Raw genomic sequence first — 26737 nt, 5'->3', positions numbered from 1 at the left:
GGATTACTATATTTATTTATTTTTAATTTTTTTAAGGAAGGTTTTAATCTTTCAAAAGGGTTTATTTTTGACAGGTTGAATTGTAGAGTTTAAACTGCCACAGTGGTAAGACTGAACCCATGTTTTACACTGTCTCAGTAGTAAATGGCATGTTTGGTGCTGCAGTCTGCTCATAACTTTTAACTTGCAGTCTTTGGGTACACTTTGTACCATATATTACGGATTTATAGGTAAGCTAAATGTATACCAATTAGGAGTATACCAATTTCCTCATGTAGAAAGGAGGAGCACTGGCACTTTTCCTCTGGTTTGCACAGGTAAAGTGTACAGGGTACCTCACCCAGCAGAAATATAAGAACCAACAAAAGACAAAATATCCCTGGTGACCAAGAAGAAAAGACAGGTTTCCTACAGAAGTCCAAAAGGAGCATAGTTTGCCAAGACTGCTTTATAGGAGTGTTCCATGCAGAAACCATCAGGGCAGTAGTGATAGGGTGGAATGGCTATCCATGGTTCTTATGACCCAGCTGCCCCTTGATAGCACAAGTGTGCAGCTGTGTAGGTAGCACCAATGCTTCTTGTCTGTTCCTTGGGGGTATCTGTTTATCCTGAGAGTTGCCCTTGGGATTGGTAAGGATGGTAGTGTGCTGGCATTCTGCGCACTTTTAACACTGCACTTGGGAGTGGCACTGCACCTGAGGTATTGGTGTTTGAACTCCCTTGTGGATTCTGAGGGGAATGATGCTTGTGCCAGATGTGCACATATTGTTTCTGGTCCATACTTGAAGGAATCCGAACTGCAATGGTTGTTTTGACCATTATCATGTTTATTGCAGTGTAAGGATGCTTTAGTTACTGCACTCCGATGGAAGTGCTTCCTGCAAGGACTTATAGAGTTAATTCCCCAGTGAACTGATTGAAAACTGGTAAATACAAAAGTGCTGGTTTTGGTGTTTTTGTTGATGAGAGATTTTTTTTTTTTTCAAGTTGTAAATATTAATCATCTGTCTTGGGGATTGGGCGGGAGAATGGTAGAATCCTTGCAAGCTTTTTAACTTTCCTATCCCTTCACACAAATATTTAATTGGACATCTGTCCTTCTCTTCTAATGCATCACAAAATATCTGTCATTTCTGCACACCCTGAAAGCATGTTGCAGGCTTCTAGAACGTAGAAGAGAAATGATGATTATTGCAGTATGAAAGTATCTGTCCAGAGAGCAGTGTAAAACGGTGCTTTGAAGCTCTGAACCAAGCACTGCAAGCCTTAACTATACCAATGCAGTTTGTCTCCTCTACAATCACTTGGTGATTGTATCTTTTGTCTTTAAAACTGTGTGGGGCTCTGCTGCCTTCTGGCTAGGTTTGTGCTATATATATATGCCACATGCATATAAAATGTTAGTCTTACCAAACTGCATGATGGCTTGACATCTTGAACCTCCTTTTCTCCTCGCTTATGTTGATCTGTCATAGACTGGCTAAATCCTTAGTGTCCCAAAGTCTTATTCTCCTGCATTAATTACATTTTTCAGTTGTTTTCATCACTAACTCTGGACACTGCAAAAATGCATACACTAGGTTGGGATACATGTCTTCCACTCACTGATATAAATGAACAAAAATGTATCCCAGAACTTCAGGGACGTTCTTTCATTACACAAATGTCTGCCACCCTTTACGTGCTGGTCTTCCCTAAAGTAACTTCTTTGGACAAAGTGAAATGCTGATCTCAGTCATATATATCTGGTAGTTTCCTCTTGCTACTCTATTGGTTCTTATATTGTGCAAGAGGAGTCTCTGCGGGTGAGATGCCCACCATCTAGCGGGGACAGTATTGGGCAGATAGCATTGTAAGCATGATTGAGAGACTATTTTCTGATGGCTTTACTGGTGTGCTCTCCTCTAAATCCAGCCCTTCAATACCACCATAGTGGCTCCAGTGACCACAAGCTGGGGCAATAGGCAAAGAGTCGCCCATGCTGATCTTCGATTTACCAGTCAGAATAGGCCTTTGACCGCAAGTGACCTCACTCACTTTTCTTTACCACAAAACCTTTCAAAGCAACTCTACATTGAGTCCGTCTTGGATGTTAGCGCTCACTTTGAAAATAAACTGTGACTTGCTCTAGCTGCATGGAATATACTCTGGCTAGCCATTTCTGTGATTGAATACCCTGTAGCAAGAGATCACTACATCAGGGAGGTCCACTACATGACAAGCCTTCAAAATAGTGCACGTCTCCTTAAAATGACCCAACATGGAGCCGACTCAACAACATACACCTAGTTTGGAGTTGTAATGGAGGGAAATGTACCAAACAAAAATCATTTTGAGCTCTTGATGTGAAACCGTATTATCTAGTCTCCTCTCCACTCACTACACTTAACCCCTGCCCCACATTCTTGGAAGAGGTGGTTTATTTTTATTGAATTTCATATTAGTTAGTTGTTTACTGTTGGAAAATGGGTTATTGATAGGGCAGGTAGGTACCTACACCTAGCAACAAGCCACAAACCTCCACAAAAGTACAGTTAGGTCTCAGTAAATTAGTCCCAGCTCTACCCTTGGTAGCTTGGCATCGAGCGTCAAGGCTTAACTTAGGAGACAAAGTGTAAAGCATTCAAATATCACAAAACAGTAATTAAATAAAACACAGGAAACAGTTTAAAAATCCAAAACCAATTTATAAAAATAGCTTATATTTTTATCTTTAAAATGACACAAAAACGATTAAAATCGGTTCAGGGGAACCGGAGATATGAATTTTTAAAGTATTATTATTTTCTAGCGCATAGAAACAAAAAGCGCCAATCGGGTCATCTGGTTGCACCAGGACCGGGACAAAGTCAAACTTTCAGGCCGACCGCGATGGAGCCCTGCTCGGCCACAGGTCGCGGGAGGCCTCGGTTAAAAAGTTACCTTCTGACTTAGTCTTTATTTTGAAGTTTTTCTTCACCGGGACGAACCTGCCAGTTGGATCCGACCTCCTGGAGCCCTTGTCCGGATACGCGAAGTCGGTTTCCTCGGTGGTGATTTCTACCTTCGGACTTAGTCGTTTTTTCGAGATGAAAATCCTTCGACCGGGGTAAACCTGGATCTTGATCCGACGTCCGTGGAGCCCTTCTCGGATACGATGGCTGGAAGGTCCCGGTCAACTTTTTACGTTCGGACTTAGTCTCTTTTTCGGATGTTTTTCTTGACCGGGACGAACCACGAAGTCAGGCCGGGTCGCGGTTGAGGCAAGCCGGCTAGAATTTCCGCGTCGAGTCGGTCACTTTATGGAGCTTTTTTCTAAAATTTCTCCAATCTTTTCCAAACTTCTGGGGCTTCACCCAGATGTTCTTTTAAGGTTCTTTTGGGGTCCACAGCTCACCCCAAGGGTCCAGAAGTTCTGTGATGGTCCTTGGGAAGTGCGGACTTCAACTCCCAGAGTGCACCTGGCGCAAACTCCTTTTTGGCCACTGGGCAGTGGTCAGCTGGTCACTTTTTCAGGAGTTGGTGCAGGGGACTCTGGTTAGCAATTTTTCACCTGTAGCAAACAGGGAGTCCCTCCTTGAACCAGTGGAAGCCAGGCAAAGTCCTTCTTGTGGTGAAGCCCAAGTGTGCAGCTGGTGCAGTCTTTCTGAGTGCAGGGTCCAGGTGCAGGCCAGGGGTCCAGCAGGGCAGTCCTTCTTCTTCTTGTAGTTCCTTCTTCTTGAAATTTGGTGGGGATCTGAGGCGTGGGTGCAGGTCTGCCAGTTTTATCCTTGCTCCTGGGTGAAAAGCAGGGGGGCCCTGGTCCTCCAATCAGGGACAGGGTCGTCCCCCTGTGATGACCACTTCCTGGGAAGTGTGGCAAAAATCCATCCCAGAAGGCAACAGTCTCTAAAAATCCAAAATGGATGAATCTGATTTTTGGAGGAGAGATCTGGCTGAGCCCACCCACTGGTGTGGCTAAAAATCATAAACACACCCCTCTCCTGCCCTCTCCTAATCTAATCAAGGGGGCACCTAGCTGTCTGGGGTTGCAGGATGTGGGGGTGTTGCTGGGTGCTCCAGATGTCCTTCTCTGCCTTTGAAGACCAGTTTGGCAGCCCTCCCCCTTCCTGCCTCACCATCTGCTGAGGGGAGATTCTCTCCCCCAAGCACATTCCTTTGTGTGAAGTCAGGCCACTTCACACCTCATTAAAGTAGCCTGGCAGAAGCTGCTGCAGGCTGGCCAATCAGAGCACAGCAGCAAAAACAATGCAGAGCTGAAATTGGCAACTTTTTAGGTAAAGTCTAAACTTTTTACCTGCACTAGTTATATTAAATCCAACAACTGGAAGTTGTGGGATTTATTATAACAATCAATTTGATACCAAATTCTTGGTATGTAACACTTAAGGAGACTTTAAAATTTTAAATAGTCTGCCCATTCTAGCCTATGAAGGCCATTTACTTCAATGAGGGAAAAACAAATTTGGCTGTTTTTACCTCACCAGGGCTTATAAATCTATTTTTATAAAGTCCCTGCTTATAGTTACATGGCACCCAGCCCTAGGGGCACATAGGGCACACCTTAGGGGTGACTTATATGTAAAAATAAGGTAGTTTAAGACTTTGGAAGTACCTTTAATTCCAAAGTCGAATTTGCATAAAACTTTAATTTAAAAGCAGCCAGCAAGGCAGGCTTGCTTTTAAAATGACACTGGGCACCTCAGCAATGCACCTAGGTGTGCACCACCTATGCTGTGGTCCCTAAACCTACATGCCCTACCATATACTAGGGACTTATAGGTAGGTTAACTTAGCCAATTATAATTAGCCTAATTTGCATATCCATTTTACACAGAGCACAGGCCCTGGGACTGGTTAGCAGTACCCAGGGCACCATCAGAGTCAGGAAAACACCAGCATAAAGTGGAAAATGGGGGCAAAAAGTTAGGGGGCCTCTGCAATCAGCCCCAGTTTCTCACATTTACAATTTGCCTCTGTTGCTCATGGTGTTTTGGGTTTTGCTTGCACTGTGCTTGTTAAATCTCTTGTAAAGGGGCTTAGTGTGCCCATTACTTACCTTTTACATGCCATTGGTTGGCTCCTACTTCACTCTCGTTTCCCTGCTTCCTTTTGGTACGTGACCTCCTTCTCACCTCTGGCTGCTGTCTCCTGTTTGAGTCTTTGTCCTGCCCTCGAGCATGGACCAAGTACAGCTTCCTGTGGCCAGTTTTCGACAAACACTTGAAATTCTATGACCTTATCAATACGACTTGTTGTTAAAACAAAGTATGGCAAATGTGTGGTGTGATACATTTGCTTGCCTATCTCAGTGGAAACCACGTTTAGTAGATACAATTAATCTTCCTGACAAGGCTTTGGCTTTGTATATCGATATACAAGGCAAATCCTATCTTGCAGGAAATCAGCACGTTAACAATGTGCCAACTCATCTTGCCCTTGTTTTTTTTTTTTTTTTACTTTGATGCTGTATGATTTCTCTGTGTGTGGTCATCGTTTTACAGCACACTTGTACTTTTGCTCGCACCTTCCACAGTACTTCGTCATTATGGGTCTTTGTTGTTGCCGAGAGCCAAATGCCTAAAAACCTTGACAAATCCAATAGATCTTGTATAGGCAAAACTTATTGGCTTTGCTTGGGCTTGTTTCAGTAGGCAGTGCTTAACACCGGCCGTGGGTGTCTGAAACACACTTTGGGCACCAGCACTTATTATTTTACATATTAGTTGCAAGCACTTTTCTTTGCTTTACCACACATTCCTTGTCTTTGATGCGCTGGCATCCTTATACATTCTTGACATCCTTCTGTGGTTGCAAAGAAACGGCCTTCTATTGATGTAGACAAACATAGTATTCAATGCAGAACCTTGACTGAGAAGCAGGAAAAGACTTGACATGCTGGGAAGTAGGGTGTGCTACTGGCCACAGTCGCAAGTCAGCAAGGCCTATTGTTACTGGTAGAGCGGTCTCTCCACTTCCTGGGTCCTTTACTGCATCATCAGCTCAGTGATCCCAGTGCAAGAGCTGCATGCATCTCTAAAAGGGAAAGCAACATGTCTCAAGTCTGGGATCTTTTGCGCCAGATAATGTTTTCAACTCTGACCGCTTGAAAACTACCTCAGCGGACTGCGCTTTTCTCTGAATACCTCAAAATGGTCTGTGCATGAATTTTGAAACCTGGCTCCCAAGGAAGTGGTTCTGCCTTCAGCTGCTTTAGCAGGAAATATCACCGGGACGATCATGTAACTTTTTTTGCTTCTGTCCATTACCTGTATGACCTAGCTACCCCAAAGGACAACACGTTTACTCTATTGCCAACTTCTACTTCTACCCCCGATCCTTTTTAGGACAGAGCCCGCTCCAAAAGCCTATCCCTTTACTCCCTTAAAAATGAAACCGGTTGTCCTTATCCTTCATGGAAGCAAAATGTGTACAAGGAGACCAAGGATTCTGATGATGACGAACGGGACCCTTGCTTTCTGTTGAGCAAGTAGTGGAAAGGTAGGTTTTAAAGCCTGTTTCTTTGGGTTATTTTCCAGATAGGTGCTTCTACTTTAACACAATCACGACTCGGAATAAAGACTTCCCTGACGGATCAGTGCTTTCTTTCAACTTTAAATCTTCATGCTATTATATTCTATCATTTGCATAGCCCTGCTCCACCCTTATCAGGGCCCAGAAATGCTTTGAGTGCCCAAGAAAGTAGTTGCTCAGTACAATGTTGATTTGATATGTAGCTTTGGAGTACTCCATTTGTTGTGGTGTGAAGTTCAAATGTGTGCTGCTGTCATGTCACAGGGGCATGTAGCTCTGCCTGTGTGTCATGTGAGTGTAAACCAGGCTATAAATAGGATCACACACACACACTTTTTTTTTTTTATTTGTTTGCTAATAATTTTTTGTGGTGGAAGGATATTCCAGAGATTTGATGTGTCCAGAGGAAGAACTTTTGCAATGCAGTGTACAATTGGGAGCTAGTTTTCCTTTATGCATTATCGCAGGGCAGCTATCTGCCCTATCAAGATAAGGACGATAAGACCTTGGCAAGTCAAAACCGATAATCTAGATACCTTCAAAATAATTGTAATTTTATTGTTGTGTTATTTTGTATTGTCAAACAGTTATTTGTACAGACGAGATACCTGCACTTTCCTGATGGTGTTAGCTTTTTCCTTTGGGTGACGGGGTGCATTACTTAAAAAATAATGCAGGTTTATCCAAGCCTGCATCATGTTGTTGTTGTCCTATTTCGGTAAACAATCGTGCAGCAGCATTGAGCATAGGTTTGCAGAGGCTTTCCTAACCACAGGGAGGCGCAAGTCTGGCTGTTACATATTACAAACTTGGTATAACCATTATCTATACTACCTGTTTTAAGTCTCTAATAAGTATAAACTTCTTGATTAATTTCAAGTATTTTACTTGGTGGCACAGACCTTTTGCCCTGTTTGTTTTTTCATGTATAAGTTTAAGGTTTACATCAATCAAGAAATATAATTATGGTTCTAAGTTGAATCCAACTACTTCACCCACAGAAAACCAAGATCCATCATCAGCAAACCGAGATTTCACCAGTAAATCAGGCTGACTTTCGCTTTGGGGTTTTAGACTGCTCCAAAAAGTCTCGTACCTGCATTGCCTCCCCTGATGGGAGGGAATAGATAAGTTAATGTTGATCATTCTTGGCAGACTGGTTATCGGCCATCAACTGGTATGCCTTAAATTTCACCAGTTCCTTTTTCATATCTTCCAAGATTGCAAATACCATCCCCAGAGCTTTTTATGGAATTAAAATGATCTGCAGTTTTAGCCCAGGTACCTTATGGTGTCCAGTATGACTCGAAGTGCCAGGCAAATATTAGACCGTGTGACCAGAGGTTATTGGAGAGTTTTGGAGAATCACAGAATCAGATGGGTTCATCAGGTCATGGAAAATTACAAACAACTTTCTACATTTGTTTGATACCTCATAAATAAATTTATTTACGTATGTATGTGTTTCTCTTTTTTCTTTATGCTAACCCCTGGTGTATATTTTGCAGCTTGTTTTGTCTACAGTAGTAATTGTTTAGTTTGATTTCGTTTCATTTTGGCCAGTTTTTTTATGTACAATTTGGTGGTTAATTTAAACTCTGGTTTTGCTTTTTTACTGAGAATGGCCAATTTATTGAATTATTTGGTAATGTTTTAGATTATTTTCAGTATGGAAGTTTGAGGCCTGGGTCTTGCATGGTGGAGAGCTTTTTTCTGACTGCTTTTCAGATCTCACTACAATCTTTATACTAACGGTTGGCTTCTCTGACTTGAAGTGGGCTGTGTTTTTTACTTCAGGGGCAATATTGATACATGATGTTTGGGATCTGAAGGGATAAGGAGTAGTCAGACCAACTCTAAGCTGGTACCATTTGTTTAGCTGTTTAAATCAAACAATCAGGATTTGTAAAGCGCAGCTAATCACCTGACAGGTTATCCAGGCGCTTACAGGTCCCAGAGGCTCATTCAAACAGCCTGGTCTTGAGGGCCCTTCAGCACTGGCAGAACAAAACTTGAGGTGGCCCCCCTGCAAAGTACATGGACACCCTCCCTCCCCCCTAGGAGCTCTCAAACTTGAGCACAGGGGCTGTGGGGTCCTTTGGTTAAGCCACTGCCCTTTGGAATTCTGGAAGTGAGGTGATGGTCCAGAGTTGCGTGGGAAGACTGTACAGAAAACTGGGGGAGGGCAAGGATAAATCAGTGAAAACGAGGGACAAGCAAGGAGAAGGCACACAAAAAACGAGGGGGGAGAAAGGAAAAAGTAGCGAGAAAGAGGGTAAAAGCAAGAAGAAGGCACTCAAACAGGGGGAAAGCAAGGAGAATGTGCTAAAAAAACAGGAGAAAAGCAAGGAGAAGAACAGGAGCAAGAAGGATGCAGCAGCACAGGGGTCCATTGTGTAGGTTGGGTTATTCTCCACTTACTGAATCCTAAAGCTAGCATATAATCCAGAATGTCTCATACAGGTTATAGTTGAGTTCGCTGATCTACAAACAAATGTCTCTCATTATCAGAACAGTCTTTGCTGAGGATTGGGGAAATAAAGCTAGCTCGGTGAAGTTTTATTATAAGAGAACGGTGCTCTATCTTGGTGGTGAAAGTATCAGTACAACGAGTTCGTTTAGAGTTAATGTTACATTGAACCTCTGCATATTCAAAAGAATTGCATAAGGCCTTTGGTATTCCATACGCTATTATGATTCTTGAAAGTGCTAATCTACCCTACTGGGTCAGGTCTGATGCATAATCTAGCAGCAGTAGTATTTGGTTAAGGATTATCGATGTGGCTTTATTTTGATCTGGTCCCTGGACCAGCCCCTCAAGTTAACTGTTAGGTTGACTCATTGGAATGTTGAAAGCTCCATTGAAGACAAAGTGGCTCAGGGCTACTAATCATTGGTATAGACCATCTGCTCTAACATTACAAGGTTTGTATTTCTGTTTTCCCTGTTTATTTTAGAACATTCAACTCTCACTGGGTGGAATGTTCTTAAGGAATTCTAGTGCTTGTGTCTTGGCCTATAATGCTTCTTAAAGGCCCTCTCTCTACTTGCAGGCCCTTTCTTGCTGCTTCAGCCCATTTCTCATGAAGAAGGCCTTAAACAAGAATGATAGCCCTCAACAGCAAGCTATAATTGTATGTTAGCAGGAAATATTGGAGTAACAGTGGATTTTCTGTTATGATCGCTAAGGTGGTAGTTGCTGGGGGAGTCTGCGATCCTTGGCCAGCTGGTGATGGAGGTTGAAAAGCCATGTCTTGAGCTGTCTAACGAAGTCTTGCAGAGAAGGGGAGGTGGCGCAGGTGAAGGGGGTGGTCGTTCCAGGACTTGGCGGTGAAGTGGGAGAAAGAGTGGTCCCCAAGGCATGCTGGATAATTGAATGAGACATAGGCCAGGGTGAGGTTGGCAGAGCAGAGCTCTCTGGTGGGTCAGTTTAATGGGATGCGTTTGTTGCAGGTCCAGTGTTGTGCAGGGCTTTATAGGCATGCGTGATGAGCTTGAAGTGGCACCTGTGCTGGATGGGGAGACAGTGGAGGGCTCTGAGGTGGGGAGAGATGCTGGTTCTTCTGAGGAGATCGAGTCTTCCTGACACGTTCTGGATGTGCTTCAGGAGCTGCTTCATGGTTATAGTGTAGAGGGAGTTGCCTAGTCTAGGTGGCTGGCGATCAGGGCCCGGATGACTGTCTTCTTGGCTGTGATGGGAATCCATCAGAAGATCTTGTGGAGGATCTAGAAGCAGGAGGAGGAGGCGGCATTGATCTGATTCATGGTGAGTTGGGTGTCCAGCTAAATGCAGAGATTGCATGCGTGGTTGATAAGGGTGGGCAGGGGCCTAGGATGGCAGGCCACTATGTGTCATCCCAGGGGGAGGGCTTGTTACCAAAGATGAGGATTTCTGTCTTGTCCGAATTTAGCTTGAGGCAGTTACTACTCATCCAGTTGGTGATTTCAGTCATGGTGTTCTGGAAGTTCCTTTGTGTGGTGGAGTTGTCATCGATGAGGGATATGAGCTGGGTACCACGGGCATAGAAGATGTTAATGCCGTGGGTGCGTGCGATGTCAGCCAGTGAAGCCATGTAGATGTAGAAGAAGGTGGAGCTGAGGGAAGAGCCCTGTGGAGTGTGGCAGAGTTCGTCTTTGGGTACGGAGACAAAAGGGGGGGAGAAGATCCTCTGCGTTCGGCTGGAGAGAAAGAAGGCAATCCAGTGGAGTGTGTTGTCTTGGATGCCAGTGCAGTGGAGTATGGTGATGAGGGTGTGGTAGGAGACTGTGTCAAAGGTTGCAGATGGGTCGAGGAGGAAGAGAGTTGCTGTTCCTCCTCGGGCAAAGAGGTGTCTGATAGCTTCAGTAGCTGCAATTAGGGCAGTCTCAGTACTGTTGTTGGGCTGTAAGCCAGATTGGGAAGGGTCGAGCAAGTCATTGTCTTCGAGGAAGTCCGTTAGCTGGCAATTGATCACTTTTCCTAAGACTTTGGCAGGGAAAGGGAGGGGCGAGATAGGGCGGCAATTCTTGAGCTTGTTGGGGTCATCTGAGGGTTTTTTCAAGAAGGGCTTTACCTCGGTGTGCTTCCAGAGATCGGAGAGGGTGGTTGTGGAGATGGAGGAGTTGAGGATTTCTGTGAGGGAAGCTCTGATTACTTATCTTCCCAGGTTGTAGAAGCGGTGTGGGCAAGGGTCAGTGGTGGATCCAGAGTGGATGGAGGTCATGATAGCGATAGTGTCTTTGGTGGAGAGTTGTTTCCATTCTGAGATCGGGTGGGGAGGTGTGGGTTGGGGTGCAGAGGTGATCGAGGTCGGTGGGCTGGAGGTCGAAGTTGCTGTAGATGTCGGTGTTCTTGAGGTTAAAGACGTCAGTGTCGCAGAGGGCTTTGGAAGGGTGGATAGTTTCTCTGTGGCGAATGGGCAGGAGAATTCTCTGACGATACAGAATAATTCTTTGGCATGGTTGGAGCTGGCCTTGATGCGGGTGTTAAGCGGTTCTTTCTTGGTCTTCATGATAGAGTGGTGGTACCTGTTGTGGGCAGTCCTGAAAGCGTTTAGGTTGGTGGGGGTGTTTTTGCTGCAGTTTCCTGCAGTGGCGTTTGAGGCTTAAGAGTTCCAGGGTGAACCACCTGGCCTGCTTTGTGGGTTTCTTATTGGTAGTGCACTTCGGGGGGGGCTATGGCTTTAGCAGCTGGGGAGATCCAGTTTGTGAAGTTTTGGATACTGTGTTTGAGTGTGTCTCCGGTGATGGGTCTTGCTTATTTGAGGGTGGAGATCTAGGTTGTTTGTGATCCTGCTTCAGTTGTGGTGGGGGAGGGGAGTGGTCTCCTTGGTGCTTACGGCCGTCCCTCAATGGTGAAGTGAACAATGTAGTGGTCAGTCCATGTTGCGTTAGTGCTGAGGGAGAACATGGCTCTGTCGTTGGAGAAGATGGGTTCTAGTGTGTCCTGTGCTGTGTGTTGTGTGTGAGGGCATTGACAAGTTGAGAGGCCGATGATGCTCATGCTCTTGAGGAAGGAGGCAGAGGTAGTTGTCCGGGTCCACTAGGTGGAAGTTGAGGTCCAGCAGGAAGATATAATGCTTAGAGTCAATAGCCAGAAGGGCAATGAAGTCTGGAATGGAGTTGCAAAAGCTGTGACAGGGGCCTGGGTGTCTGTAAGCAAGAGTTCCTCTGGTGGTTTTGGGGTCGGCTTTGATCTGGAAGTTGAGGAGTTCCATGTTTGGGGTTGTTGTCATCCGAGGTGAAACAGTGGAGGGAGTCCTTGTAGATGATGGCAATGCCTCCCCCATGCCTATTAGGGCTGTCGTGGTGGATCATCTTGTATCTGGAGGTGTTGTGGTGGCGATGTCTAGTGCTGATGTGGGAGTGAGCCATGTTTTGGTGATTAACATTGTCGGGTGCGAGGTCTGTGATGTCCCAGATTTCTATGGCATGCTTGCAAAGGGATCGGTGTTTAGTAGTGTGCAGTGGAGTTGGTGTCTGTGGGAGGCCATCTGCTGGGTGGAGCTTGTGGTGGTTCTTGTGTCCCAGGATAAGTGGCAGTGGCGGCAGGAGAATGGACCTTTAGTGCGTAGGGCAAGACGATGCCACAGCTGGGGTTGTGAGCCTTGAGTCTGAGGCTTTAGATCTCGTCAGATGAGTACTGGTGCCGGGTGACGACAGATGCAGGGGTCCTAGCACTAGGCTCAGTCCAGTTGTGGGCTGCAGATCAAGGGGTCCTGGTGCTGGGCATGGTTTGGGTGAAGGCTGCAGATCGAGGAGCCATGGCGCTGGGCATGGTCCAGGTGCAGGCTTCTGATCCAGGGTTCCTAGTGCTGGACGAGGTTTGGGTGCGGGCTGCAGATCCAGGGGTCGTAGTGCTGGGTGTGGTCCAGGCATGGGCGCAGGCTGGGTTCGCCTTTGGTGCGCCAATGGTGCGGTCACGCAGTGACTGCCATTAAGTAGGTTCTGCGAAGGGAGAGTGGATGTGGGCAGGAGGGTGGGAGAGAAAAATGTGGGATAGGATACCATGTCAATACTGGTGCTGATTCAGTTCCTTTCTAGGTTAGAAAACAACATTATAGGATATTAAGCTGTGAATGGTTTGATAACGTACTCTTCTAGTTTAGTCGGCAGTCTTGCCAGAATTTGGCTGGGAAATGGGTGGTTTAATATTGAACAGTGAATGACAAAAACATGAGGGTCTTCTAGAAGTAGGGAGATGATTGCCTCCTTAAGCTGCTCTGGGGCCAGTTCCTTCATAAGGGAACTTGTATTTGTATAGCACTTACAGCCTCTGATGAGGCATTGTAGTGCTTTTCAGTGATTAGCATACTACTCTGGACCCCAAATTAGATTAGTGGTGGATTAGTATAGGGAAATACAATCGGAGCGGTGAACATGTGAGTTTTAGTGTGATTGATAAGAATAAAGGAGGGGAAGGTCTAGAAACTGTTATTTGGGAGCTCATAGTACTAAAATGAGGTTTGGGATGAGTCATATGAGGGATAGGGGAGGGAATTGTCAAACGCTTATTTGGGAGATCATAGTAGTAAAATTAGGATTGGGATGAGTCAATGGAGGTAGAAGATATAGTGAAAGAGGTAAAGGATGAAATTTCAGAGGGTTGAAGGTTTTTTCTCTACATTGGGGGTAAAGTAATCAACTTATAGATACATAACTTCATAAAGGTATGCATGTATAAGGAAGCAATATAAAGTTGTATTATATAAAGTCCCATATGTACATGTATAGATAAATATTTCGAAAATCGGACTTTCAAGTGTTGCTCTACGTAAAGCTAATTTTATTATTTTTTTTGTATTGGTTTGGGTAATTTTATGTTTTGTTTGTTTATTTTATATTTTTATTTATTCAGTTTTGGAGCACTTATAGATACCATTATAATATTTACACATTAAGATAAAGTCTAACAGAGACCTAATCATAAGCATATAATCAAATAACTTCTTTGTAGACTATGCAATGACCTATACATTGTGTGTGTGTGTGTGTGTGTGTGTATATTTTAATTTTAAGACATGGTAGTCCGCAGCTAGCACTGCTGTGACCCATACCTAAAAATCATTGACATAGCCAGTAGATTTTGTAGCGTCAAAACCCATTGGCTTTGCCAATGCTTGTTTTTCTTGTACACTGGGGTTTTGAGAAGGAATGCCAATCTGGAGTGGAGGTTCCTTTGTTATATGTATTTGGTAATTTTGTTTCCTGTATTGCTTTGTGGGTGATACAAAGCACCTTCAAGTGGGTCTTCTGGCACCGGTAGCTAATGTAGGGCTTGAGGCAGGAGACATGAAGACATGCGGCTTTGCATATAGGCAAAGTCGGGCAGCAAAGTTCTGAATTCATTGTAGTCTTTTTATAATTGATAAAGATGATCCATGGTAGAGGCCATTGGCATAAACAAGTTAAGACTGTACAAAAGAGATAATAGCTTGGACCTTGTGTGGAAATCCTAGGTGAGGGAAATTGTGTTGCAGAGTGTTCTTAGTAATGAAGCTTGATCGCACCACCTTATCCACTTGGACATTTATTGATGGCTTTGAGTGCATGGTAATTCCAAGGTCTCTGAATTCGTGGGTACTTCAGAAGGTGGTTCTACCTAGTCAGGCCGGGCGCAAGGTGGGTCATAATTTTTCCCGTCGCCACATTTTGAGTCTTATGTTATGGTTGCATTCAATTTGAGATGGCTCCATGTCATCCACTGATCAATGGCTAGGAGGCATGTAGGAGGTTGACCTGGCTTATAGTGGGTACCCGATGGTACTTACACCCTGTGCCAGGTCCAGTTATCCCTTATTAGTAGTGTTCTAGCAGCTTAGGCTGATAGAGGTAGTTATAGCAGAGCAGCTTAGGCTGGACTAGGAGACATGCAAAGCTCCTTCTACACCACTTATATCATATAGGTACTATAATCATAAGAATCACAATACTCAGTTACTAAAAATAAAGGTACTTTATTTTAGTGACAATGTGCCAAAAATTCCTGAGGATATACTCCCTTAGGAGGTAAGTAAAATAAACAAAATATACACACAACCCAAAATCAGGTAAGTAAACAGTTAGAAAAGTAGTGCAAACATTGTAGAATACAATAGGATGCAATAGGCCTAGGGGCAACACAAACCATATACTAAGAAAGTGGAATGCGAACCACTTAGGGTCCCTTGGCCTAGTGTAGTGTGTAGAAGGTCGCTGGGAGTGTAAGAAAACACTAAGGGTATCCAAGATACCCCACCCCAAGACCCTGAAAAGTAGGAGTAAAGTGATACTACTTCCCCAGAAACACACTCAAGTATTGATAGGAGATTCTGCAAAGACCACAACAGTCTGCAAAGCACTGAAGACTGATTCCTGGACCTGGAGGACCTGTAAAGGAAGGGGACCAAGTCCAAGAGTCACAAAAGTGTCCTGGGGGGGGGGGGGCAGGAGACCACTAAACCCCGGATGAAGGTGCAAAATGGCTGCCTCCAGATGCGGAGACCTGGGCTAGGCTGCGCACGAAGGATTCCTTGCAAAAGTGCACAGAAGCCCTAGCAGCTGCAGTTCACAGGATCCCTGTCTGGAGAGGGGAGGCAAGGACTTACCTCCTCCAAATTTGGACAGTTAAACCACTGGACAGTCTGGGTCACTTGGGTCCACCACCTGTGTTCCAGGGGGGACGCTCGACAGGATGAGAGGGGTCCCAGAGTACTGGCGACGCTGAGCCTGCTTGCTGGAGCCAGGGGGAAGATTCCGCCGACCCATGGGAGATTTCTTCTTGGCTTCCAGTGCAGGGTGAAGGCAGACAGCCCCCAAAGCATGCACCACCAGGAAACAGTCGAGAAAGCCGGCAGGATTAGGCGCTGCAATGTCGCTGGTAGTCTTCTTGCTACTTTGTTGCAGTTTTGCAGGCGTCCTGGAGCAGTCAACGGTCGATCCTTGGCAGAAGTCGAAGAGGGAGATGCAGAGGAACTCTGGTGAATTCTTGCATGTCGTTATCTGAGGAAAAGCCCACTGGAGAGACCCTAAATAGTCCTCAGAGGAGGATTGGCCACCTAGTCCAGTAAGCACCTATCGGGAGGGGTCTCTGACTCACCTGCTGGGACCGGCCACTTAAAGGCCTCCCTTGTGCCCTCACACCTCTGGATTCAAGATGGCAGAGGCCTGGGACACACTGGAGGAGCTCTGGGCACCACCCCTGGGGTGGTGATGGACAGGGGAGTGGTCACTCCCCTTTCTTTGTCCAGTTTTATGCCAGAGCAGGGACTTGGGGTGGGGGGGGTGGGGGGGAGGGTTCTCTGACTGGCTTATGCAAAGAGGGCACCATCTGTGCCCTTCAAAGCATTTCCAGAGGTTGGGGGGAGGCTAACCCACCTATTTCCAAAGGGAGAGGGTGTAACACCCTCTCTCAGAGGAAATTCTTTGTTCTGCTTTCCTGGGACTGGGCTGCCCAGACCCCAGGAGGACAGAACCCTGTCTGTGGGTTGGCAGCAGCAGTAGCTGCATAGAAAACCCCAGAGAGCTGGTTTGGCAGTACCCGGGGTCCATGGTGGAGCCCCGGGGATGTGTGGGATTGGCACCCCAATACCAGATTTGGCACGGGGGAACAATTCCATGATCTTAGACATGTTACATGGCCATATTCGGAGTTACCATTGTGAAGCTAAATATAGGTATTGACCTATATGTAGTGCACGCGTGTAATGGTGTCCCCGCACTCAAAGTCCAGGGAAATTGCCCTGAACTATGTGGGGCACCTTGGGTAGTGTCAGGATGCCCTCACACTTAGTAACTTTGCACCTAACCTGCACTAAGTGAAGGTTAGACATATAGGTGACTTATAAGTTACTTCAGTGCAGTGTAAAATGGCTGTGAAATAACGTGCAGTGGCAGTCCTGTGTAAGATTTGTCTGAGCTCCCTACGGGTGGCAAAAGAAATGATGCAGCCCATAGGAATCTCCTGGAACCCCAATACCCTGGGTACCTAGGTACCATATACTAGTGAATTATAAGGGTGTTCCAGTGTGCCAATTAGAATTGGTGGAAATGTCCACTACCCTATAGTGACAATTTTAAAGGCAGAGAGAGCATAAGCACTGAGGTTCTGGTTAGCAGAGCCACAGTGACAGTCACTGCACAGATACACACATTCAGGCCACAAACTATGAGCACTGGGTGTCCCGGCTAACAGGATCCCAGTGAGACAGGCAAAAACAGACTTACCCCCATTTTTCACATGTATGTAGCATGCCAGGCAAGATGGTACTTTCCTACAAGGCAAATTAAGATTTTTGAGCTTCCAATGTCGTTTGGGATTTCCAGTTTAAAAGTATTTGTGTCATCTGCGTAGCATGCAAGCTGAAATTCATTGATCTTTGTTGGTGATGACTTGTAGATTTTGAAAAGTATGGGTGAGATGATAGAGCCTTGAGGAACCCCTGCTTTTGTGAAGTACAGTTTGAATGAGAAAGGGGAAGTGTTAGACCTAGCATCCTTGGGGTGGTCTTATCCCAGACTTTTTGCCTTTTACCTCCTATTTTGCTGCTGTATCTTTTTGTTGGCCTTAGGAATCTGAGCAATTAGCGCTGCAAACCAGTGCTAAAGTGCACGTGCTTCGCCCCCTAAACATGGTAACATTGGTGTATCCACAATTGACATTTAATTCACACGCAAGACCCTTGTAACTTGGTATACAATATATACCCAGGGCCTGTAAATAAAATGGTACTAGTGTGCCTGCAGCACTGATTGTGCCATCCACTTAGGTAGCCCTGTGAACATGTCTCAGGCATACCACTGCAAGTGAAACACCAAAGTGTGCATATGAAAACACAATCAATAAATATAATACACAAAAACAACTGATGGGCAAATGTTGTAAAGTTCAATTCAAAAGGGTGACAAAGGAGGCCCACATCTGCTAGTAACAACAGTTGACATTTCCATCCTTGTTCATTTAAGGATCATCAGTACAAACAAGCCCCAGAGTGGTTCTGAATATGGTCAATTAATGCACCACTTACTGATGTATTCAATGTGTAATGCTGCTGGAGATAACCCCACAAGTGTAGCTAAGGAGATAATTTTCCCAATCGAGCAATAATCCAATTTGCATCTTGAATAATATGAAACTGTTCAGGAACATCAGTCGGCAGAAGATAAATTGTGTCCCATGGTGTTCAGCCGCAAGGAGTCAATCACTATGAACTAACGGATTCAGCCAGCCCATTGGCTGTTTTTGTTTGTGTATTATATGTATATATTGTGTTTTTATATGAAATTATTTAGTGTTTCACTTGTGCCATTCACTAGTACTATCACCACGAGCACCTTGTGTTCACCTTTTTACAATTTGGCCATTTGAATTGTGGTTGCATGGCTGATCAAATAACCATATAAACATGTATTAGTTTTGAATACTTCCCTGTGTCAATCTTCATTTCTAGTTTTCCTAATTCTGGTCCTGAATTATACCCACTGAGACATTTCTGTACTTTTTAGAAAGTATGCATTTTTCTGCTCTCACTCAGCTGTGGGCCTACAACCTATCTCCAATACACTTCTGGCTTGGGCTAGGTGACAGCTACACTTTACAGGATACTCCGCTGTATCTGTGTTCATCTGCATAGTGATGGGCCTTCCTGGGAAGGATGCTGAAAAGGGCTTCCACTTACATCTCAAAGGGGAATGACCAGGACCCTCACAAAGAAGTTGATTACCTCCCACTGATAGTCTGGATCCTGGGCTAAACTGAAAGAGGGACCTGTGCACTTCACAAATCTTTTGAAGGCATCCCTCACACCAAAGGCATTTTCTAGTATACATACTGGGTCTCTTATCATCTCAAAACAGTACATTTCTGGATTCAAGGAAACTTCTGGAGTAAAGATTGCTGTGCTAGGATTGCCACTCTGCAAGATCTGACTGTTCCCAGGGACTACTGCTCTGCCCTGTTGTGCTGCCCTGCTGATCTCTGCCCTACTCAGGAACTACAAAACTATCAGTAACTGCAGAACTCCAGAGTGACTCCAAAAAGCCTGTTGGCTTTCACCCTATTCTTCGAAAAGTCACAGGACATCCAAATCCTTGCCCTATGCACCTCTTTCCAGTCGTGTTGCACAAGCTCGTCCTTAGCAACAAGCATCTCCTTGCTGGAGCACACTGACCTGCCTTGTCCCTTCCTGTAACCAGCACAGTGTGTGCTCGTGAAGCCATGACCTCACCCAAGGAGAGGAAACCTCCTCCCTGCAGACCGACTAGAGTTTCTCAGTCTCCCCTCAACATATTCAACCAAGGACCGCTTCAGGACCACACACTTGGCCTGAAGACAAGGAGCAATGTGCAGTGCACTTGGCAGTAGCAGCTGCCTTTCCTCGGGTACGGAGAGATTCGGGGGCCGGATCATCCTACAGCAGCAGCATACTGCGCCACTGGAAGTCATCCCTTCACCGCATCCTCCACCACCTTCTCTCTCCCTGCTGCACTCACATAGGCACCAAAAGCTGTGTATCACTCACCAAGTTCTGGCGACAGTAACATCCACAGAGTAACATCCACAGAGTAGGTGGCCTTCATTTATCTTTGCCGCTTCCTCATTCGAACAATCCACTACCAGGAACCAAACTCAGCTGAAGATTTTATTGTATTATTCCTAAGAGACTCACAAGCATATGTCAATCCTTCCCGTATTACTTGAATTTCATAACGTACCCAAAGCACTGCAAAAGAGTGAATTGTTCTTCTTATACTAGTTGGATTTGTATTGTGTTGGTCAATTTTTTTAGACAAAAAAGACTTATTTTTCTAAATCCACGTGGAGTCCTTTTATGGTGTTATAATTAGGTTTCTGCATGTGAGTGTTGCACACATACTTTACACATTCCCTTCTAAGGTAAGCCTCCCTGATCTGCGCCAAGCTACCAGAGGGTGAGTACAGGTTAATTTAGGTTGTGTACTCATCTTGCCCTGACTAGGATTGTGGTCCCTACTTGGATAGGTTGCATACTTCTGCCAACTAGAAACCCAATTTCGAACAGGGAGTATGGATGAAATGCTGTATCCTGCTGCTCAAAAGGTACTTTAATTTGGCTGTGACTTTACCTGGGCAAAAGCCATTTTTCTGTTGCTTTTTGTGATGTGGATTGACTTAGACGATGCCATGCTCAATAGCAACAACCTTTGCCTTGAGGATCACCAAGTTTCAAGCTGTTTAATCTATAGAGCCATACTTAAGGTTCCATAAGGACATAGGGCCTGATTCTAACTTTGGAGGACGGTGTTAAACCGTCCCAAAAGTGGCGGATATACCACCTACCGTATTACGAGTCCATTATATCCTATGGAACTCGTAATACGGTAGGTGGTATATCCGCCACTTTTGGGACGGTTTAACACCGTCCTCCAAAGTTAGAATCAGGCCCATAGTTTTTTGCTTTATTCAGAAAATGTCTTGGATTTCTCTGAGGATTAGCCGTGGATCTTGTTGACCCTCTTGGCAGCCTTAATGGCTACTAGCAAATCAGTCTTCAGATTATGACTTTAAGGTCTGCTGAATGGATTAGCTCAGTCAGTGGGGACACCATCTTTAACAGGACTGCATTAATCTCATGTCAAGAATCACTAAAGCTTAAACCAGATTTGAAGGGATGTTTCTAGAATTAGGAAGAAACTGACTGCTTAGACACAAACACAATAACCTACGTTACCCTTCACTCTTTATTTGATTATTAGCCAAGCTTACCTTCATTTTTTTCATTTCATGTTAATAACTGAAGTTTAAAACATACCTGTTCTGCCACATGCAAGCTCTATGAAAATGTGGTATTTTTTTGTTTTGTGAAGTCAAACTTCTGGCACACAAGGCCTGTTGAAACCCTGACCTTGAAATATTTTGCAGGAAACCTCAAAGGCGCCAAATGATCTGCAGCCTGCTATTAATCTTATGCCATTTTTAACACTACTTTTTATTGCCCAAAGCTAAATTGTTGGCAACTACTTCTTTATGGTTTGTTTTCTTTTCAATTAAATGTTTACCAAAGGGGTTCTTTTGGTGGTGTTAGGAATATTAGTCCGATGTTGTTTCTTGTTAATTGTCACTTGTGACAATATGGCTTTCTTTTAACTGTCTTACCATACTCCATGTATCTCGTGTTGGCTACTGACATTTACTGACACATACACTTTGAGTTTTATTTCCTTCAAACTATGTATCTATCGTCTTTTCTTTTCCAAATTCAGTTGGCTATGATTTTTTTTAATTGATAGAGGGTAGTTCCTAATTTACTTTTGTGTTTTTGATTATTATATATTTTTCCAACTATGTGCCTTTCTTTGGAATAGTGTGATTCCGTTCTCGAATTACCTTTTGACTGGAAACGATTGGGAGAATGTGGCTGGTTTAGTCGTTGCTTAGGTATTCCAGCACTCATTTTTAAGCCTTGGGTCATGAACTTCTTTTGTTGCTTTAAGTTTCAGTGTCTGCATTAAGAAAACCTTTGGTGATGACGCAAACCAAATCAGGCTGTTTCTGTTTTGATGAGCACGTTAGAAGAAATACACCCTGCCTTGAATACATATGATGTTGTATTATGTCTGTTGACTAGCTGGTTTTTGTGTGCTGAAATGTGTGGCTGTTGCTCGATGGTGAACTTGTGGCTTATTTATCCCTTTCCCGGCTCTTTCCAACAATCCTGCCTTCTTTGTTTGCGTGACCTCGTTTTCTGAGCTGGATTGCTAGGCTTTTTCTGATTTAACAGTACCATTTGACACAGATCCAATTTAAGGTCTTTATCCTGAAAGAGCCTGCCCTGTTTCAGCCGAGCATGATGGGAGCTGCGGGATTATGCAAATGAGGTCTATATAATTCCTTTCGTACAGAACTGAAAACATTTCCCTGTGGCTGCTGCTAGACCCGTTGGAATTTCTTTATGTTCGACATGGTTTTAGATGTGGATGACTCTGTTTTCGATGCAGATGAAATTGTAAGTATGGAATGTGTGCATTTGAGATGCTGGCCAGGGAAACCCACCGACATGGAATGTACCACCTGCTCGTATGTGCCAATTACATGTCCATGACACAGAACATATTTCTTGGATCCCTGAACCTACCTGATAATTATTTGTAATTTTTTGTATTCATTGCAGTATTCAAAATATGTCCGTAGATTTGCGTAATTCAGGTTCATTAAAGTTGCGCGGATTTGAAAGTTTTAAAAATCTCATGTCGGAGGTGAATCAGTTGAGAAGAGGCTTGTGTTAAGCTTCTAGCTTCGCTCCAACTTTTTTCAGTCAGTTTGCGTACCTTCTAAAGTCACGTTTTCATGTTTGTGTGTTCCAATTTATATAATACGTGCTGTAACTTTTAGCACAATCTTAATAATTCTGAATCCATGTCAAAGACACCACACAACTAATGTAGCCTAGTCACAAGCGGGGTTACCCCTCTTTCAGAGTTAACCATGATAACTGAATAGTTAGTGGCTCTGCCTTTGTGTCCCGACATGATGGCAAGTTTTAATTCAGAAATATGGATGCATAGACCTGTCTGTAGTTCAGTAATATCTGCTTGCCAATACCTTTTGCGTGTGCATTTTCTTATTGGAAGAGCATTTCCCCATGTTTAGCCACTTTAAATTTGAAATTTGTATAACATTTCGAAATGATCGCTTACAGTGGTGTGATACTGTCTACTGTAAAAGTGAGGGGGTTCTGATTGGTTCCTTATAGTGCTGCATATTTAATTTCATTTTATCTGGGTGGGCGCTTACAAAATGTTTCACCATAGTTCCTTTACATAACTATTATATGTATGGAAAGTGTTAAATGAAAGCTGTCCTCTCCTATCTAAGTGAGTTTGGTGCAACAAATTTACTGAAGGACATGGATATTGTTGAACGAATTACCTTGTTTATAGATTTCCCTCTTTGTAAAAAAACAAAAAAAAAAAAAAACTCAAATTGTCTCGGAAAATGTTTTTAATTTTGTCTGTGTTCTTTTTTTTTTTTAGTTTACTTCAGTCAGAGGATAAAGGGTGAAGAGTCTGAAATAATGATCACTGGAGATAGTTAAGACAGAACAACATAGTTTTTGAGTTAACTACAGTTTAGGCTTACCCACAAAGTATCAGCCAAGTAAACTTCTTTCTGAGTTGTTAGTTTCAGTATAAATATATACCCGCAGGAAACAGACACTGGCCAGGGCTAACATGCCTGATTTATATCCAGATAATTGAGGAATACTAACTGGTTTCTGTCTCTAAAAACACATTTTCATTAACGAAAAAGAAGAAAAAAAAACCAGCTATACGAGGCCAAAAAATGCATTTGGAACATTTTTACTGTTCTAAATTTGTCATTTGCACATTCTTGCATTTGCATACCTCATTTTGCTTCAATGAATGCAAAAACATTAAAGGTGTGTTTTTTTTTTTTTTTAAATAAAAGTTGCAGTTGGGGGAGGTGAAACAAGTGCAAAGTTTCCATTTTTTTTAGAATGGAGGAGTAGTTACGTGGCCATGGATGGGTTGCGATCCCTCATAGGGTGGAAGCCCAGTGTGGAGTCCTACACATGCTTCTGGACCTTGAGGTACATTTTCTTATGCATTCTACTGTAACAAGGTAATATTTAGTGTGTCAGAATATTTTGCTTGCTATCATCAAACTCCCGCTAATATATGTTCAAGTTAGAAACTGGATACTTGTAAATCGGCTCAGATTCATTGATGCCAATATAGATTTGCTATGTGCTACTTATTAAAATGTTGCTGACTGTGACTCTCTTTAGCCATGAGAATTATGTCAAAATAATCAAAATTAAGCATGTCTATAGTTAAAAACTTTGGTTTTCTCTTCATTTCCAAAGTATAAAATCTCAGGTTAGTTCAGCAGTGAGCTTGGGCTTCTACTTGCTGAAGCTAGCTCTTCTTCAGGGTTGGACCTTGTTTCTCACAGAGGTCTCTGGCTACAAGAGCCGAGACAATTGTTGGTAGAATGGGACAAGGTTCAAATGGTTGTCTACAATTACATGCCTTCTTATCTCCTCTAGAGCATCAAACACTCCAGAGGCCCATCCAGTCCCCTCAGGCAGTCTCCCGCTAGGTGTACAGTCATTTATTCAGATGCCTTTTGGTGGCTTTCCTCAAGCAAGCTCAAATTTTGTTCTCTATGCTGCATTTGTGGTAGTTAGATCTCCTGTTGATCCAGATTGGCAAATTAGATGCCTCATGTCCTTTTGTCAACCGCATCTTGTATCCTTACTGTTCCTAATAAGCATCCTTGATATCAGGTGCTCCTCCTTAACATGTACTCTAGTGAAGAGATTTCCTCCAAACCTGGAATGAAGATAGATTTTTATTCCATATGAGGTGCTCTTTGTGCCTCCAGTCGTGTAGTGTATCTTTCCCATGGGCCTATTAACTTCTCAGTGCTTAATTCTCACTCTGAGCCACTTGATCCTTCAGTGGTTGCCTCTTTACACTCAACACATTTCAGATTTAGTGGGGAGCATGAGGTATGCACCTCTATTTTACAAACTCTCTAATACCACTCTGTTGGACTCTTTTGTGAGCCGCTCTTCCACTGCTACTCCCTTTATCTCAAGACCCCTTTTACATCATCCTTCAAAGCATTACCGTACAGTAATTCAAACCCAATAAGATTTTTGTCCTTTTCTGTCATAAAAAAACGACCAATGCAATCCATGCATGCAAAGGTGCAAGCATTTGTGACTCAGTACCTTGAATAAGAAATACCAATCTTAAATTGACTTTCCTCCGCTTCAGAACAGTACGACCTATTGGTAACAGGTGTTCTAAACTCCAGGAAATCATTGAGTCCCTATCCCGTATGAACACAAAGATGGAGACATAATTCATTTCACATCATGGTGCCTGGCAGGCCATGTGAGTAACAAGTGTTTGGACTTAACTAAGCTGGCTGTCATTTTCATATTTTATATTCAAGCAGGTAAGTGTTTTTTACTTCTACATTTAATGAAAGTTTCCAAAAGCGGACTGCATTTTTGAACCAAGCCTTCAATATCACTTGATGTTAGCAAGGATTTTGTCCTTTACAGCAATCTTTTGCTTTATAGAGCTTGCATTAGCTAGCTTATTCCAGGAGTTTGTCAACTGCTCACATCTCATACCAGCTTCAGTTACTGAAGCTATGAATATGTTAAGGCATTTTTTTCAACCCATTTGAATGGGAGCTTGCACGCTTGTAGACAGACTTCTGTACTATAAGAACACCTGTGGCCATCTTTCCTGTCTTTCAGTAATAGCTGATTATCCACTGTCGTTTGTTTAGAAATTTAAAAGCCCTCTATTCTAGCAGGTTACAATCAAGGTACTGTGGGATTTCTAGGATACTGTGCGGGTAAAAGTTATACTCGTGTGTTAATTTTGGTCCCCTGTTTTCATCTTCATTCCACCAAGGTCGCTACAAGTATTTCTCCTCATACCCAAAAGTTAATATCTGCATCCTCTTGGAGACTCGTGGTTTATTTAAAGTGAAAAGGTCGGAGAGCACAACTGATGCTAAACACCTACTGGGATCTGATAAAAACAATTGTCAGTCTTCTCTGTAAAGCAGTTGTACCAATGTATTTTGGCCAACGCAGTCATGGTGGAGAGTGCATTGATTGGGACAACTTTGTATGGAGAGCTGCCCTTACTTTTTTAAAGAATTGGTCCAAGCCTATTACCTTGCGCTTTAATGGGTAGTTAAAACCCAATTCCATTTGGGTATTTAATATCTGTACCAATTTCAGTAGCCTGCGGGGTTACCCAAATTCTCAATTAACCAGACAGTACTTCTAAATTCTCAGTTTTGGACCAAAGAATACCTGTGTCCACAAATCCACGTCCTTGCTGCAAATCACACTGCAAGCCTTGCTTGCTGGTATATTTGGGTCCCCCCTCCTGAGGGCCAGGAATGTGCATATCAGGAGAGTTGGTGACTTACCTTTTTTCATCAGAGTTGCAATAACCTATCTCGCTCACATCCTCCCCTCTTCCTCCTCCCCCTCCCCCCCAAACAGGTCACACAGCTATTTCTCCCAGTTGAAATTCTTGAGGCTGCTTTATAGTGAGAATATTTTGGGATCTGACTATTTTTGAATATTCTATACTGTTTTCAACCCAGCTTGATTCTGCCATACCCAGTTTAAGAACAAATCTAGTATTTAGTAGGAAATTATCACTTTATCCACCTCGTCAACATAAAGAGCAGTCTATGATGCAGAATAACATATTGTACCAAAACCCTAGTCAACATGGCAAGTGTTTGGTCAATAGGAATGCAACCATCTGTTCTGGTTACTGTGAAATCTGCCATTGGTAATTTCAATTATCAAAACTTTAATTTGTACACTTGAAGTTTACGTGGGTAGTGTTGACATCTCTCTATACCAACATGTTTTATACCTAGCATCTCTTGTCAGGATAACACTCACCTTTCCCTATTGTTCCCTACATATCAGACCTTTCATGTCGTAGCAAAGAATGCTTATCTAATTCCAGGTTGATAATTCCCAACAAATGTCCACAAAGGAGCTCAGAGTGACTTTTGATGAGTGGTACTCACTTGGAATGGAGGAAAATGGTCCACGGCATCAGTGGTCGATGGCATCTGTGCTCCATGGAACTGCCTCACTGCCTCGCCCTTCCCACCTATCCTAGGCTTATGTGGAAGCTGCACTTGCTGGAAGTGAGAAACAGTCTCTTAAGGGCCTCACTCCACCATGGCCCTGTCTCCTCTCAGACT

At 43.6% G+C, this 26737-nt stretch overlaps 1 protein-coding gene across 2 annotated transcripts in view; it reads left to right on the top strand.

The window, feature by feature from the left end:
• The window catches only part of NDRG1 (N-myc downstream regulated 1), a 154780-nt gene that overhangs the window by 50970 nt on the left and 77073 nt on the right, over positions 1–26737 (top strand). Inside the window, exon 1 of one of the 2 annotated variants that reach the window (XM_069220787.1) lies at positions 21843–21953. The exons of the other annotated variant lie outside the window; for it this stretch is intronic. Coding sequence (XP_069076888.1) covers positions 21900–21953 — 54 coding nt within the window. The 5' untranslated portion in view covers positions 21843–21899. Of the gene's footprint in view, positions 1–21842; positions 21954–26737 lie in introns of those variants that run through there. 2 annotated transcript variants of the gene reach the window in all.

Source organism: Pleurodeles waltl, chromosome 2_2 (assembly GCF_031143425.1).
Source record: "Pleurodeles waltl isolate 20211129_DDA chromosome 2_2, aPleWal1.hap1.20221129, whole genome shotgun sequence".
Classification (NCBI taxonomy): domain Eukaryota; kingdom Metazoa; phylum Chordata; class Amphibia; order Caudata; family Salamandridae; genus Pleurodeles; species Pleurodeles waltl.
The sequence above is the reverse complement of the archived record's forward strand: the minus strand, read 5'-3'. Positions and strand labels throughout refer to the sequence as shown.